Source organism: Neophocaena asiaeorientalis, unplaced genomic scaffold (assembly GCF_003031525.2).
Source record: "Neophocaena asiaeorientalis asiaeorientalis breed wild unplaced genomic scaffold, Neophocaena_asiaeorientalis_V1.1 scaffold251, whole genome shotgun sequence".
In the NCBI taxonomy this organism is placed as follows: Eukaryota; Metazoa; Chordata; class Mammalia; order Artiodactyla; family Phocoenidae; genus Neophocaena; species Neophocaena asiaeorientalis.
In genome coordinates this window covers 6,285,597-6,303,158 of record NW_020173377.1, presented here as the reverse complement: position 1 = coordinate 6,303,158, position 17,562 = coordinate 6,285,597, and the positions used below count along the sequence as shown (strand labels likewise).

Sequence of the window (17,562 nt, the reverse complement as noted above, 5' to 3'; positions counted from 1 at the left end):
TTCTCCCACGTATATTATCTCCAGCAAAGAAAAGCGCCTCTTTTGTCCCGGGACTGTAGCTCATAGATCCCTCTACTTACCAGTATAGCTTGCAGAATAGTTGTTTGGATCTAAAAACTTCTTAACCAGCTCACAATTAGACAAGATATGATTTGTGGTGATAACGTTGAGATAGTTCTGAAGACCTTTCTGCCTCTCAGCTATGAACTCACGATCCATGTTACCAATCAATTTTTTGGGAGGAAGAGGTAGACTTAGGCCTGCAATCTTTAATTAAAAAAAAAAAGTATTATACTCATGTCATCCCCAAATAAGATACATTATCAGAATCCTGAGCCATCATATTTCATTAGGTCTAAGGTATTTTAGGATGCATCCTAATTTGTCAAACTATAAAAATGTGAAAAACCGTAACAACTGAGAATTGATAAAATGCTTTATTCAGTGTAGCAACTTTAAAACTTAATTTTGTAATGTGGTTTTCTTTTTATCAAACATATACATGAACATAATTTCAAGAGTCAAATAGTTCTTTTTTTATTATTACTAGCAGTCCCACAGTGCTCCTACTACCCCCCCTCAACAGGTGACATATCCATTCCCCACTCCCCAGAGGCAGCCACATTCAACTCTTTCGGCTGATCTTCTGGAATAGGGGAATGTTCACATTGTTATGTCTTGATTTTTCACGTTTAGGCATTATCTGTAAGTTTCTAATTATGGAAGATTAGGATTAAGTTCTCTTTCACAATCCTAATCTCATTCCATACACGTTCTATTACTACTCCTTCCAATATAGTGATGTTATAGTTTTATTTAGTGCAATATTCATATTTACATTAGGTAAATGATATTCACAACTGAGCCAAAGAGCATGCTTATTATTCCTTTCTGTCAATTAGTAGTCTTTTTAAATTTTCTATTCAACTCCAAACTCTCCGCCTAAGCCTTTTCTCAACACATTCAGATACAAAGATGTATCAATTTTATCTTCTTAAGGAGTACCTTCCAGAACCCACCAACATGCTCCAAGCAGGACTGGTGGTCTCTATACCTGATGCAAAGCTGGCATCCTGGGACCTCCCTTCACCATCATGCTGGAGAAGTTTTTGCCCTTTCTCCTGCTGAACCCCATTTCTATATCCATACCTGCCCTTTTCTTAGATAATTCCCTGACTTTGGGTGGAGATACCCTCTGTCAGCTTCCTAAAAAAGGAGCAAGGGAGATAAGTGTTTTGAAACCTTGCATGTTAAAAAATGTTTTTATTCTACCCTCACACTTGATTGACAACGAGTCTTGATATGGAATTCTAAGTTGGAAATACATTTCTTCCTCAGAATTTTTAGGAGCTACATTTTTGTCTTTTAGTTTCTGGTGCTGCTGTTAAAGGTTCAAGCAGTAGATTCTTCATTCTGGTTTTTTTCTCTCCCTGGACGCTTTTAGGATCTTCTCTTTGACCTTGGTTTGTGAATTCCATGTGCCTTTATATGGTTCTATTTTCATTCTCTGTGCTGAGTACTCGGCCCTTTCAATCTAGAAACTAATATCCTTACATTCTTTGGTATTTTCTTGTATTGGGTCATTATTTCTTCCTCTCCATTCCCTTTGCTTTCTTTTTCTAGAACTCCTGTTTTCCAATGTTGGACTTTCTGGACTGGTCCTCTATTCTTATCTTTTTTTTTTTTTTTCTCTATTCTTATCTTTTTGCTCCCATTTTCCACCTATGTTAAACATTTTCTCCCTGGGATATTTCCTCTATCTTTCAGCCCTTCTAAAGAGTTTTCATTCCTACTATTATCTTTTTTACTTCTAAATACTTTTCTTTCCTTAATAGCATCCTGATGTAATGTAATGCAATTTTTAATCTGAGATTATAAAAGACAATTTTTCTAAGAACCTGTGACCTCACTCTCTTTAGCTCTTTCCTCTTAGGCTGGACAGATCCTCCCAAAAGAATCTTCCAGTCTCCTGCCTGGAGGGTCTACGCCTGACTGCCAGTATTCTGGGAGCTGAAAGGAAGAAGAGGGCTTGGCTGGGGGTAGGGGTGGGGAGTAGTCAGGTCTCCGGTTTGTTATGTAAATTTTCCAACTATGCCTGCATTCTCCAGTCCAAAGACTGTTCTACCCTCCCTAGAGAATAAACTCAGTTTTTCTACTGGAGGGAGAAGAGCAGCCATAAGTTGCTCACATGGGGAGACTTGGTGATCTGACTGCTTAAACATACTTTCAACTCCTGATTTTAGCTTGACCTCAGCCCAGGCTGCAGGCAGCAGCTGGTGCTGTCAATTGCTAAATCTTTTGGAGGTTCTGTGGTATAAACTGGGACCCAATGGGGTTAGCCACCCTCACTGCCACCTCAGAATTCTGCCTTCCCATATCTGCTTAATTAGTTAGCTCTCATCCATTGAATTTTCAGTTTCAAATGTTTTTGTTGTAATTTTCTCCTCTCCTATTCTATTTGTCCTTGAGGGTGTGTGTGTGTGTGTGTGTGTGTGTGTGTGTGTGTGTGTGTGTGTGTGTGTGTGTGTTAAGATCAATTTACTGTTGTTTTAGAGTGGCTTCGGGAGAGAGGAAAAGTAAATGTGGGTGCTCAATCTATTATTTTCCAGATCATTTAAAACTTTGAGTCCTGGGCTTCCCTGGTGGCACAGTGGTTAAGAATCCACCTGCCAATGCAGGGGAAAAGGGTTCGATCCCTGGTCCGGGAAGATCCCACATGCCGTGGAGCAACTAAGCCCGTGCGCCACAACTACTGAGCCTGCGCTCTAGAGCCTGCGAGCCACAACTACTGAAGCCCAGGCGCCTAGAGCCCGTGATCTGCCACAAGAGAAGCCACCATGATGAGAAGCCCGCGCACTGCAACGAAGAGTAGCCCCCACTCACCACAACTAGAGAAAGCCCGCACATAGGAACGAAGACCCGATGCAGCCGAAAATAAATTAATTAAATAAATTATAAAAAACAAACTTAGCATATCCCTCAATTATAAATGTAGGCCATAAACCTGGTATTATTAGCAATATCTGACTTTTGCCACTAAAAGAAATCACAGATATTTAAATATTAAATTATAGTGGCTGAAGGTATCTTGAAATAAAAATAACAAACAACAAAAAAACTTTATAAGTCCTTTTTCTTTTTTGGCCACACCGAGCGGCATGCAGGATCGTAGATCCCCAACCAGGGATCAAACCTGGGCCCCTGGCAGTGAAAGCACGGAGTCCTGACCACTGGACTGCCAGGTAATTCCCTATGAATCTATTTTTTAAACTTAAAAAAACAAAGCGTCAGATTGGTATCTTAATTTAATGAGCAAAACTGCTTTCAAAGAGCACTGCTAGTCTACACTTGTACGTAGATTAGAGCTGTCCAAGTGGCATGTGTATTGATCAAGGGGAAGGTCTAAAGAGAAGGGCATCTTGAATTCAGACAAGCATGTCATGTAAATCACCCATGTGAGTGAACCTAACTTAGCCTGTTCCACTCTGTTGTATTTTTCAAACAATGCTGAAGACCTTGAACTTGATATTGGGCAAGATGAAGAGGTTGGTTGACAATTCTAAATTGCCTATTTCTCCAACATATTTATGAAAATATGTCAGAACATACTTAGAGTGAATTTTCAACCATGGCAAAATTCATTGCCAGATGACACACTTCAATTTCAGGTTGTTTTCCTCACTCATACAATTAGGCTTTACCTAACAGCAGCTCCTTTATTAGCTAAATACAAAGCATACTTATGAAGAAAGCACATCACTCAGCTAGCACACATCCAAGCCAATCGTTTTATTATTAGTTTTGTTCAGGAGCATTGAGTAATACAGGGGAATCAAAGGTAATATATTACTGAAAACATAACTGATTTCTTTTAAAAGCTCCCTTATTAAGTTGCAGGATATAATCTCATTTGTGTGTGTATGTATGTGTGTGTGTGTATAAGCCCGGGCATATAGTTATATATGCACCAAAAACGTCTAAAAGGACTTACACTACCTGCTTGAGAATAGCTACCTCTGGGAGTGGGTTGGTGAATTAATTTTTATTTCTATACTATGAAATGTTAACATTTCTCACTTACTACTTTTTTCAATTAAAAAAAAGAAAGAAAGAAAAATCCCTTTTGCTCATCAAAGTGATCATATACACAACAAGGATTTTTTTTTAAATTACTATCAGCCAATATCAGCCCATTTTCCTGCACTACCTGCCCAAGAGCAGACCCAGCTAAACCTCACACATCACTCGGAATGGACAGTCACATCTGACAACATTGGATTCAAACCCCAACAGGGCTATTTTTTTTTGGGGGGGGGTGCTATTTTTCATTCATGAATTTGATAAGCTATCTGTTTCAAACTTTGTGGCCTCCAAGCTTGAACCAATCTTGTTTTTCATGCTTCATTTCTCTTTAGGAAAATGTATTGATCTGCCCAGACATCCCATCAGCTCTTCCAAATGAACAGGTGAAACAGAGTTCTTTGCCAACAGCTGTGATTACAGTGTCCCTGCCATGTCAGTCTGCTAGACAGATGGGAGGTGTTTTCCTGCCCTGGTTTAAGATCTCACAATAAATATTCCTAAAAGTATTAAAACTATGCTGTGTGTGTTACTTTAAAATCTTGCCTTTGAGGGACTTCCCTGGTGGTCCAGTGGTTAAGACTCCGTGCTCCCAATTCAGGGGCCCCGGGTTCGATCCCTGGTCAGGGAACTAGATCCCACGTGCCGCAACTAAGAGCCCACATGCCACAACTAAAAAGATCCCGCATGCCACAATAAAGATCCCGTATGTGGCAACTAAAAGATCCTGCATTCCGCAACAAAGATCCCATGTGCCGCAATTAAGACCCGGTGCAGCCAAATAAAATTTTTTTTTTAAGTTCACTAATAAATAAATAAATAAATAAAACTAAAATAAAATCTTGCCTTTGAAAGGAGATTAACATTCAACAGAAACTTCTCTTTCAGCTTCCTCCCAGAATTTCTCAAATGCTTACCAGTCACAGAATATAAAATTCAGAACTCCCATGACTAATTAGCACATAAGTGATGAAGCCACTAAGTCAGTGATTTCCTAGACACCTCCACAGGGATGGCTTCAAGCCAATCATCCCATTTTTTATTGTTCCCTCTTCAACGTACCCTATGTATTCCCTTCTTGAGTTCCTCGTATTAAGGAAAAGAGAACAAGAAGCCCAGCAGAGAAGTCCCCAAAGTTCCTTCATTCATAAAAGTTCCTCCATTCATAACATCTGCAGAGTGACAAAGCAAAGGGGGGATGACAGCCAGACTGGGGTCTGGAGCCCATAATCTGACCCATGCTAGCCTAGCAGAAGCTTCTAAATTCCATGACAAACTCTATCAGTTTCAAGAAAACTAGCTTTTTGTCTGGAGGAAAAACCTAACTCTGAATCTACTAGTCTCTCATTTCTGTTATCAGACCTTAACGATCTGTAAATTGTCTTCAACTACATTCTAGGGAGTATTCTAGGGAGTTCTAAGCTCTCAACAGACCCTAATTTGTCCCCATTTCCCCCCAATGTTCAGTAGTCTCTCCTACGTCAACAATGGGCAGTACAACCAAATCACAAAACATTTGTGCTACAACAGACCTGAGAAGTCATCTGGTTCAGCCCCTTGGCTTCAGACAGGGAGAGTGAGGACAGAGAGAGGAAGTAACTGAGCCCAGGTCTCAGGGCTGGTAAGAGGCAGAGGCTGGGTCCCATGCCAAGTCTGAGGGTTCCCTGCCAGTTCCCATCACTGCAGCTCTTTCTTCTTTTTCTGTGTCGCATGCTATCTCCCTAGATGGTCACCAATTTGATGGTGCCTTTAAAATAAGGTGGTGATTTTTCTTCACTGTTACCACAAGATATGCTCACTATAAAAAGTTGGGAAAGTACAGCTTTTTTTCTGTTTTTCTACTTATATAGCTTGCATGTGTTTACTTGTACTGAACTTGGGAAGTACAGAACAGTATAAAGAACCAGAAATAAACATAACCCATAATCCTGCCACCTGGGGAACCCCATTGTTAACATTTTGGCATATTTCCTTCCAAGCTTTTTTCCTAAACATTTCAATGTAATTATTATATTGCATGTATAATTTTACATCCTGCTGTTTTTTGGGGTTTTTTTGCTTAGGTATGTTTCCTATTGGACTCAGACAACTCTGCATATGTGTATTATATTTCTCTTTTTTCAGCAGGAACTCATTTATCTGTCAGAAGGGTAATCAGACACTGAAATTCATGGTCACAGTTTTATTCTGTGGTTTTGGAATCTTTTTGGTCTGTTTTATGGAGGTTGTTTTGAAATTATTTTGTTGCCAAAAAGCTGTATGTGCTTTCTTCTGTTTGTTTACTTGGATCCAGAAAAACCTCCCACTGAAATGCTGTCTGGCCATATCCTGCCCAGCACAAGCCAACATCAATACATGTGGATATTTGCATTTGAAATAAGATGCACAGTGAAAGTGCCCATTTTAAAAAGGAAAATTACACTGATGCAAAAATAAAATTCTATTATATTAAAAAGGCTATAATTGAATAGTCATGGAGATTCAACTTTATATCCCCAAAGAAAGAACAAATAGGAGATAAAACCCTCCTCCCCACCCCCCATTCTTGGGGGCTAGGCCTAGGCAATTTCAATTTCAGAAGTATTTTTCCCATGATTCTTACTCAGCCATGGCTGAACAGCACTGTACAAAATCACTCCCCCTTCTGGGACTTCCCTGGTGGCGCAGTGGTTAAGAATCCACCTGCCAATGCAGGGGACATGGGTTTGAGCCCTGGTCCGGGAAGATTCCCACATGCTGTGGAGCAACTAAGCCCACAAGCTACAACTACTGAGCCGATGTGCCACAACTACTGAAGCCCACACGCCTAGAGCCCACGCACCACAACAAAGAGAAGCCCCCACTTGCCACGACTAGAGAAAGCCCGTGCACAGCAACAAAGACCCAATGCAGTCAAAAATTTAAAAATTAAATAAATTTATTTTTAAAAAAATGTAGACAGACAACATGTGTGAAATGCAGGACCATATGTCAATTACAAGAAGGTCTGCAGATACTCAGGCCAGTTCTACTGGAAGGAAAATAAGGCATTCATGCTTTCAGCAATGTTGTAAATAATATGAAAGTCTGGACTCTACAAATGCTATTTTTCCAAAGTATGGTCAATAAAAAATGGCCTTTTGAAGGAAATGAAGCATTACGCTGCCTCCCAGTCAAGCAGTCCTCCTGACCTTTGTGGACAGGATCAGAGGTCACTCAGAATGACTGATGATGGCCAGTTCACCTCCCAGCTGGGCTGGTCGTAAGCCAAGCACTCTGGCTCAAGGGTTTATGCTACCAATCAAAGCTGAGATATGATACAAGCCCAGTGGTCTTCAATAACCCATGGCCCCTGAAGACCAATCTACCAGGTGAAGACATGGGTGGTATTGCCAGTACCTACGGTGCTAACACTTCTCTAGGACCCTTCGATCATTACCAGCATTAGCTTTGTTTCCAGCTCATCCCTCTTTGCATTATGGCCACCTAGTTACAAACATTTAAATCAAAGGGATTTAGAAATACATATTTAAGAGAAAAAAGTTACACTGAGGGACCTCCCTGATGGCGCAGTGGTTAAGAATCTGCCTGCCAATGCAGGGGACATGGGTTCTATCCCTTGTCCAGGAAGATCCAACATGCCGTGGGGCAACCAAGTCCGTGCACCACAACTACTGAGCCCGCATGCCCTAGAGCCCGTGCTCTGCAACAAGAGTAGCCACTGCAATGAGAAGCCCGCACACCACAACGAAGAGTAACCCCCGCGCACAGCAACGAAGACCCAATGCAGCCAAAAAGTAAATTTAAAAAGTAAAAAAAAAAAAAAAAGTTACACTGAAAAAGGCTGAGTCTCTAGTTACTGCTGAGTGCTGTTGATCTGCAATGCTGACTATGCAGCCTTGTTTAAGAGAGTCTGAGAGTCCCAGCTCTCAGTGAACAACTCTAGCAACCCATTTAGTCATTCCTAACCTGCGAAAAGGAGATAACACACAGCATCCCATGATTGTGGTAAGGACGCAGTCTGGCACAAAGGTACCCAGCTGCAAGGTGATTATTATAAATGATGTTTATTCCCCAAAGTTTATTTTTAGAGTCACACATCATCTGTTTAACGTATGAGCTTATCTCCTTTGCTAGGGAAATTTGCTAACTTCTTGTTCCTAATATTGTTGTTTCCAACCAGTTCCTAAGATACCCCAAGCAATAAATGTGTCATTGGTGTTTTAAAATAATTACCTGCAAGCTGTTGTTCAGCAAATCAAAGTCACTGTATCTCCTAACAATCTGTAAGAAATAAAAGTGGTGTTTTGATTCAGCAAAGACCATCAATTTTCATTTCCCTATTTAATATTTATTGGCATTTTAGAGCCAAGGCACTTGCATTAAGGGTAGCAGGGCTTATACACCTGGTGATTAACTTGCTTAACTCAGCAGCCCCAGAAAACAGACCAAGCAGTGCCCCTGAGTTGGCTGGGCCATGGGAAACTGGTTAATGCTAGCCAAACTCGCAAGATGCCAACAGGTAAGAAAGAATGATGATGCATTTGTTTCCAGGGTGAATAGCCCTTTAAGTATTTTTTTTTTATTAACCAGGCACCTAGAAAGATGAATTAATGATTTACAAAAAAAAAAATAAGTTTTAGTGAACATGAAATTAAAGTTAAAGCATGTGGACAGTCTTGAGGCCATTTCATCCTTGCCCTGGATAAAACTTCCCCCATTTGAGATCCAACCAGTCTAGAGATTGGACGCATCTGCAGGCAGAGAGGCCACACCGCTCTCTGATTGCCCGTTTCCCCTCTTGGCCAACAGTCCACATCCACTGTGTATGCATTCTTTCTTAGTTATGTTGATGCCATTGATTAGGCCATAGCCAAATTCCACTAGCTCTTCAGTCTCTGGGGAAGGAAGTTATTTTGCTTTCAAAAAGTTTTTTCAATCTTTATTGATGATTCTCAAATATTAGTGTGAATGAGAATTACTTGGAGATCACCTAGGAATTCAGGAATTTAAGGAGGTTAAGTATCTAGATTTTTGTTAAGTGTCCCCCAGGACTCTAAAGCATTGGATCTAGAAAACTACATCAAGGGTTGATTTTTCTGGTAGGACATTGCCCTTGGGCCTGTTTGACAAATATACATCAGAAAGTTAAACATGAGGGCATCCCTGATAAGTGCAAAGGAGCAAAAGGGAGTACAGCAGTTAACCACAGAGAATGTGCAAATTCCAACCCTGTTCTGTCAGGGATATAAGCGTGACCTTGGACCAGTTACTTACCTTTTGAATGTAAAATGGGGCTAATACTATCACACAGAACTGGCTTTAAAGGGCTAAGTGAATTAATGTGCCTAACAATAAATGCTCAACTGATGTTAAATATTATAATTAGTCCAATAAAAAGCAGTTTGAATTTTCAGGCAAAGAAAAGACCAAGTATGGGTCACTGAGGTCAAAGACTGCTTAAGGTGAGAGGTAAGTTTCAACCTGGGCTATGAAGGACAAGGTAAGATGTTTGGAAGGCAGGAGGGTCATTATAATTACTAAAGCAGGAAATAAATGGTCCCTGTACAGAATTCAGCCACCCTCTGCAAGTCAGCTGGGATGGGAAGCACCTCTAGATGTATATAGTAAGTTCTGCCTCTCTGAGGCCACCTGTGAGGAAAGCAGGCCCTGGGGCTGTAAGCAGATCCTTACCTATGGTCAGTGTGGGAAGTAGCACTAGAAATTGTCCATGACTGGACTTGGGAGTCCATGAAATGCACAATGTCCAGGGCACTGTCTCACCCTTCTACCTGGTGGACTGAACGTTAACCTGCCTCACCCAAGCCATGGCTTCAGGTGAGGAGGTTTGAATTACTAGGAACAAAACAAGTACTTTGCCTAGCCCACTTACTCTGTGTCCACCTGGAGAACAAATTCCTACTCTCTGTAGTAACATACACGAATTAAACCGAACAACTGGGAACATAAAAGCCTTTTATAATACATGTGTTAGAGCTAAACGTTTATATCTAAAAGACATATGATTAATATAGTTTTTCCAGATTTTTAGATGCCCCAAGTCAGAATTTTGTTTAAACATTTTTCTAATGACAAAAAAAAAAAAAAAAGCTTACCTGCCAGCTATTTTCTACAGAAATTCCTCTTTGTACCCGAATGATATATTCCTAAAAAAGAAGGGGAAAAGAGCCTCAATTACAAAACACCCAAATCATGCAGCTATATGGATGGACCTAGAAATTACCATACTAAGTGAAGTAGGTCAGACAGAGAAAAATATATATCATAAGATATCACTTATATGAGGAATCTAAAAAAAAAAAAAAAAAAACAAACTTATTTACAAAACAGAAATAGACTCACAGATATAGAAAATAAACTTATGGTTACCAAAGGGGAAAGTGGGGGCCGGGGGGGAGGGATAAATTAGGAGTTTGGGATTAAAATATACACATTACTATATATAAAACAGATAACTAACAAGGACCTACTGTATAGCACAGGGAACTCTACTCAATATCTTGTAATAACCTATAATGGAAAAGAATCTAAAAAAGAACTACATATCTGAATCACTCTGCTGTACACCTGAAATTAATACAACATTGTAAATCAACTATATTTTAATAAAAACAAATTTTTAATAAGAAACAAAACAGAACAAAAAAAACACCCAAATCAGAGGGTCAAAAATATTAAGTGAAAGCATCAGATAAAGTAGACTTCAGAGCAAAGACTACTAGAAACAGAGAGGGACATAAAGATACAAGGGTAATCTCACAGCAAGACATAACAATCTTAAATGTGCGTGCACCAAATACCAGAGCTGCAAAATATGTGAAGCAAAAATTGATAGAACTGGAAGAAGAAATAGATGAATCCATGATTACAGTTGGAGACGTCAACACCCCTCTCTCAGCAATTGATAGAACAACTGAAGAGAAAACCAGTAAGGGTACAGACAAATTCAGCAATACCATTATTGATGAAAAATTAATCAATAAGATTCATAATGTTACTGAATGTTAATTAATAATTAATAACCAATTAATCTAAGAAAGAAATGAAAACTTTTATTCGAGCCAACCTGGAGACTATAACCCAGGAGACAGTCTTTCAGAAAGCTCTGAGGACTGTTCCACCTGTTAGAGGTCAAAGCACAGTTATATAAGTTTTTAAGACAAACAGGTTATACATCAAATGACATATCAACAGTTTACACAATCCAGATCTGCACGTACAAAGCAAGTCGTGGGTCATGGTGACCCTTTACGAGATTAAGAAGGAATGTTGTCTCCTAAGGAGGTCTAGTTAGTGCAGCCACACAATACATACTAAAGGGGAGGGAGGAAGCCTAAATGGAAGCCTTTTCCTGAGAAAAATTTTATGTTCGAATTTTTCTTGTCTTGCCATAAAATATGAATTTTATTTCATTACCATCAACCAACAGATTGATCAGCATTTATAGAACACTATCCAACAATAGCACTCCATCCAATAATATTCTGCTATTCAAGAGGATATACAAATCGCATATAAGCACAGGAAAAGATATTCAACATTACTAGTCATCAAGCAAATGTAAATTAAGACCACAGTGAGATATCACTATATCCCTATGAGAATGGCTGAAACAAAAAATAATGATAACACCAAATGCTGGCTAGGATAACAGAGAAACTGGATCACTCATAAATTAATGGTGGGAACTTTAAACGGTACAGACACTCTGGAACACAGTTTGGCAGTTTCTTAAAAAACTAAAACATGCAACTATCATATGACCCAGCAACTGCACTCCTGGACATTTATTCCAGAGAAACAAAACCTTATGTCCATACAATACCTCACACATGAAAGTTCACAGCAGCTTTATTAGTAACAGCCCCAAAGTAGAAACAAGCCAGATGTCCTTAAGCAGGCAAATGGTTAAACTTTGCTACATCCACACCAGGGAATACGACTCAGCAACAGAAAGGAATAAACTATTGATACATGCAACAAATCGGATGAATCTCCAGAGAATTATGCTGAGTGAAAAAGCCAATACCAAAAGATTGTAAACTACATGTCTCCATTTCTACAACATTCATGAAATGACAAAATTATAGATATGGAGAACAGCCTAGTGGTTGCCAAGAGTTAAGACTGGGGTAGGAGGGTGTGTGTGGAAGGGAAACTAGTGTGGCTATAGAAGGGCAAATGAAGTGCTATGGTTTGAAGGTCTCTGTCCCCCCAAAATTCATGTGTTAAATACTAACCCCCAAAGATGATGGTATTAGGGGGTGGGACCTTTGGGAGGTACTTAGGTCATGACAGTGAAGCCCTCATGAATGGGATTGGTGCCTTATAAAAGAGGCTTCAGAGGGGCCCTTGCCTCTTCCACCATGTGAGGATAGTCTGAAACGGTGCTACTAGCTATGAACCCGGAGGAGGACCATCACCAGAAGGCAACCATGCTGGCACCTTAGTCTTGGACTTCCGGCCTCTAGAACTATGAGAAATAAATATCTGTTGTGTATAGGCCACTCGGTTTATGGCATTTTGTTATAGCAGCCTGAATGGACTAAGACATGAGGGATGTCTGAACCAATGGAAATGTTCTTGATTATGTATCTTGATTACACCAATGTTAATGTCTTGGTCGTGATATTGTACCAAGTTTTGCAAGATACTACCAATGAAAAAACTGGATGATGAATATATGGGATCTCTCTGCAATGCTTTTTTTTTTTTTTGGCGGTACGCGGGACTCTCACTGTTGTGGCCTCTCCCGTTGCAGAGCACAGGCTCAGCGGCCATGGCTCACAGGCCCAGCCGCTCTGCGGCATGTGGGATCTTCCCGGACCGAGGCACGAACCCATGTCCCCTGAATGGGCAGGCGGACTCTCAACCACTGCGCCACCAGGGAAGCCCTGCAATGCTTTTTATAACTGTATGAGAATCTACAATTATCTCAAATAAAAAATTTTAACCTTAGGCATTCAAAACTACTATTGTAGAGTCAGAAGACTAAGATCCATGATTTTTACCACTCAAAGTTTGCATTTTATATGCATAGTCAACTAGAAAAGGCCATGGTTAAGAAAACAAGTAAAAAGGTAGAATAGATAAGCAGTGATGGCATTTTCCAAAGAAACTAAATCTAGTGACCCCCAAAGCTGCCTGAGCATTGAAATCTTCCTGCTCCTGGGGAGGGAAGACAAGAGAGGGTGTTAAAAATACACATTCACAGGCCTTGCACCAGACTTGCTGAATGAGAATCCCTAGGATAGAAACTGGGAATTAGAAGTTTTAATAGCCTCCCCAGGTAATTCTTACTAATCAAATAAGAAGGAAACAGAGACCTAGTCCAGCATTCTGCTTATACACACAGGGAGTTATGATGAAGGTACAGATGAAATCATATAAAAAACATTAACTTTTTTCCTCAAATGCTCAGAATTCTTTTAACATCTTTGGATGGTATGATTCAGGTATTACTCATAGTCACTACTCAACAAGTGCTTATCAACACAGTACTCAACAAATCCTTTCTACTGAATTAATTCTGATTTAAATAGGTTATTTAGAAAATAAAGCCAAATAAGCATTGTTAACTTGGTAACTCAATTTTAAAATAGATCTTATTTTCACTACCATTCATTTCCATTTTGTTTATTATTTATTTATTCTTAATAAATTTATTTACTTATTTTTATTTTTGGCTGTGTTGGGTCTTCGTTGCTGCGCTCTGGCTCTAGGCACATGGGCTTCAGTAGTTGTGGCACGTGGGCTCAGTAATTGCGGCTCGTGGTCTCTAGAGCGCAGGCTCAGTAGCTGTGGCGCACGGGTTTAGTTGCTCCGCCGCATGAGGGATCTTCCCAGGCCAGGGCTCGAACCCGTTTCCCTTGCATTGGCAGGCAGATTCTTAACCACTGCACCATCAGGGAAGCGCCCTCCATTCTGTTTAGTTTGCAAAGGTTGATAAAGTCCACATACGCAGGAATTTCTCCTGCTCTGGACTATGTTAAGAACGGTACATTCAACAATATCCACTCAATTTACGAGTGAATCAACTACGTACCTGGCACCCTGCTTAGCTGGTTACATGTGGGGTTATAAAATAAATATTTCAAAATTAACTTGTGTACTACGGCAAATCTCTTAAGCAATATGCCAGTGCAATTATTTCTGAATACACAGAGATAAAACACTAGAAATATCTGATATTCTTGTATTTGGGGATCAGTCTATTAGCTTTAAAATTTTCTTTTTTTCTCAGGGTTGTCTTACTGGCAAATTGTCTGGGCTTATAATAGAGCTAAAATCAGCACATATAATTGAGTACTTCCAAACAACTACACATAGACAAGCTGATGTCTAAGTCAGGGAGGAACTGTTACTTCTCAAAAATCATTTCAAGCATCCATTGCTTCACTATGATTTATAAGAGGAATAATATTAATTTTAAAAATTTCAGTTCAATGTTGAGCACTTGGTAGGTACTAACACTGCTGTCCTGCTTTATATACTTTGGGTTTAAAGCTTAGACCTGTGTTTTACAAAGATGTTGCAGCCAATTGTAAACATCAATTAAGCACCTATCATGTTCCAATCCCTGTGTTTTGTTCATGCTGGAGGTATAATTCTAAACAGCAAAGGTACAGTCTGACTCCATTCCTTCCCTCTGTATATGCACAGTTTACGGAGCTGGGTTTTTTTTTTTTAACTTGGCTATAATATGGCACACAATAATGTTGGGGAAAAGCATTTGGCAAGAGGGAAGCAGTTAACTACAAGACGGTGCCTGGGTTCTGATGTCAGACTACGATATCCCAAACCGACATCCTAATTAATGTTTCTGCCGAGACACTCTTTGTATCAGTGTTTCTACAAAGAGGGTGGTTCTGCCCCAGAGGAGACCTGGCAATGTCTGGAGACATCTTTGGTTGTCACAGGATGAGGGAGTGCTATGGGCATCTGACAGCTAGAGGTCAGAGATGCTGATAAACACCTACGATGCACAGGACAGCCTTACAAGGAAGGACTACCTGGCCCCAAACGTCAACAGTGCTGAGGTTGAGAAACCCAGTTCCAGGTGCATCGAGTAAAACAGGTCATTCCAGTCTATGGAGGCTGGGGATGCAGGGTGGTGGAGGGGTTACTTCTGTCATCATCTGCCCCCGGCTGCAGCTTACTGGTACTCCACACACCACACCGTTGAGAATATGTGCACTCCCACCTAGAGGGCTCGCTTAATTACTGGTGGCCTCAAAAACCCCATTGTCTTTCTTCTGTAAAGACACACTAAGACACGTTAAGGCTCCAGTGTTGCCCTCAGGTCCCATCTGCCGTGTGGTTGCAGATACAGAAAGACAATGGGAAATAGGTACGGTGATTTTGCTCAGAAATACTTTCATTCCACTTGAATGGAGCAAGTTCATCCCTAACTACAAAACATTTTATTTTTTTTCGTTTGCTTGGTACCACCACCCAGCCTGACCAAAAGGAAATACTTTCACCTCAAATCTCCAATTTGTCAACTAAACATAGTACAGCTGTTCTACTGCTTGCAACCAGGCTGAAGCACTGATTAAAGCAGAGAGAGGAGTGCCCTGGGGACCAGTAGAAACGCGACATTTGAAGTCAGGCTTCCACCTCCAGAGTCGGAGTCACCAGCCCAGAATCCTCCGATGAATCATTCCCATCTTTGCCACCCTCTCTTGTGTGGAACAGAACCTGCAGTCTATGTAAGAGACAATCAACCACCAGGCACAGAAGGGAGAGCTAAGAGCCCTGTAGGGCGGCTCTGCATCACACAGACCTATGCCGGCTGCCCATCCCTGCCATCTGCTGCCACGCGCCCAAGGGGCCTTCTTCCCGCTCCTCTTCACGACACCACACCCTTATCTTGGCGGAGCAGGGTGGGCATTTCGGCAAGTCAGGGTGGTTGGGACCGAAGTTGTTCAAAGTGGACAGGCACTGGGACCACGTGATTTCTGACTTAAGTAAAGGAAGAGAAGAGAGAATTAGTGTAAAATAAGCACTGATCTTGTGCCAGGAACTTTCCTAGGCCCATTAACACTTCTCATCCAATCCTCACAGCTGCCTGGAGGGTAGATCTCAGCAAAATTAAGTGAGCTGTCCAGGGTTGCACAGCTAGGAAGCAGCTGACTGGGAACCGGAACCCCAGTCACTGATTCCTAGGACCCTCCAACCTGCCAGACATGGCTGGCAACCCCCAGGGACCTGGGGACGCCCTGAGCCTGGCTCTTTCTGCAGCCCTGAAAGATGGGGGTCCTCACAAGTCTGGGGAACTCGGGTGAACTCATCCTGAGGGTGCAGGGGTAGGGACTGTCATTCCCACAACTGTTGATTAATGCTTCCAGTGCAGGCCATTTCCCCAGTAAGCATCCTCACTGACATTTTGTATCTCCCGAGTTTCCGAAGAGATACTTAAGATTTCACTGCACTGTAGCTGGCAGGCATTCAAAGATGCCTCAGTGTGATGAGATTTTAGAAAAACTAGGGAGGAAAACTTACTGTGAATCGTTCTGGCCCCAAATTACTTTAGTGAGGGTACAAACACAGACCACTTGGAAAGAAATGTGTAAAAGAAGCTAAAGCCAAAACTTAAGCCAACCTCCAAACCCACCTAACCCACGGCATTCTTCTCTCTTCCCTTTTGGCACAGCTATCGGATTTACTGAGACTCAGAGTACAGAGAGACCGGGCAGCTGTCTGGAGGTATTTTTACCTGTCAGCGTTCCCACATCTCTACCTCTAAAGCAGAGGGTTTCAACCCTCCTACTTTCTAGAATTACCCAGAGAACTTAAAAAAAAACCACACACACACAAAAAAACCAACAACCATGCTTTGACCCTACCTGCCAGAGATTCTGATTTAACTTGTCTGGGCCGAGGCACAGGCATTAGTAGGTCTTAAAAGTTCCCCAGGTGATTCTAATGTGCTGCCAGAGGCAAGAATCACGGTTCTAAAACCTCTTCAACAGGAAGCAGCTTCACACTACAAAAAGAAACACCCTGTCCTGAGAGGAAGGGAACCAGTGAACCAAGCACCCACCACAACTCCCAGCATCCTCTCCGCCTACCCTCAGCCCTCCTGGCCTCTTCGGCAGGCACTCTCCTTTCTTCTTCGGTGTAGGAGGTACCTAACCTGAGCCCTCTAGGGTTCCCCGAATGGTCCTACGGCGGTGGCCCCACTCACAAGATCCGCCAACGTCACCTTCAGGTGAACAAGGAAGAACAATAACTCTCATTTGCAGCAGGGAGGGGCACTGAGTCTCTGAAAGCATAAATGCCTTGACTGGAGAGCAGTGGCTCTGCGATAGCAGGCCAGATCTGTGCGTCTCCAGCGCCACGAACCACACCACTCCCAGTTCACTGCCAGACCCGCGTCCTCCCGGCACTTCCCCTTCACAGGGAGGCCCGCAGAGAAGGCTGAGCACAAGTGACCTTGCTAGATACCCAACGTTATGCTACTTCCCCACGCAGGAACCT

The 17,562-nt window shown here is 41.5% G+C and overlaps 1 protein-coding gene across 5 annotated transcripts in view; it reads right to left on the bottom strand.

The window, feature by feature from the left end:
• Nucleotides 1–17,029, bottom strand: part of PXK (PX domain containing serine/threonine kinase like) — a 57,546-nt gene extending 40,517 nt beyond the window's left edge. For 2 of the 5 annotated variants that reach the window (XM_024746280.1, XM_024746281.1), the window contains exons 1-4: nucleotides 16,929–17,027; nucleotides 10,176–10,226; nucleotides 8,296–8,343; nucleotides 81–267 (exon numbers count right to left, since the gene is read on the bottom strand). In XM_024746280.1, the coding sequence (XP_024602048.1) occupies nucleotides 81–219 (139 nt within the window). In that variant the 5' untranslated portion in view covers nucleotides 220–267; nucleotides 8,296–8,343; nucleotides 10,176–10,226; nucleotides 16,929–17,027. Of the gene's footprint in view, nucleotides 1–80; nucleotides 268–8,295; nucleotides 8,344–10,175; nucleotides 10,227–16,928 lie in introns of all 5 variants that reach the window. The other 3 variants (XM_024746284.1, XM_024746282.1, XM_024746285.1) reach the window with 3 other exon arrangements.
• Between the last annotated feature and the right edge of the window lie 533 nt (nucleotides 17,030–17,562).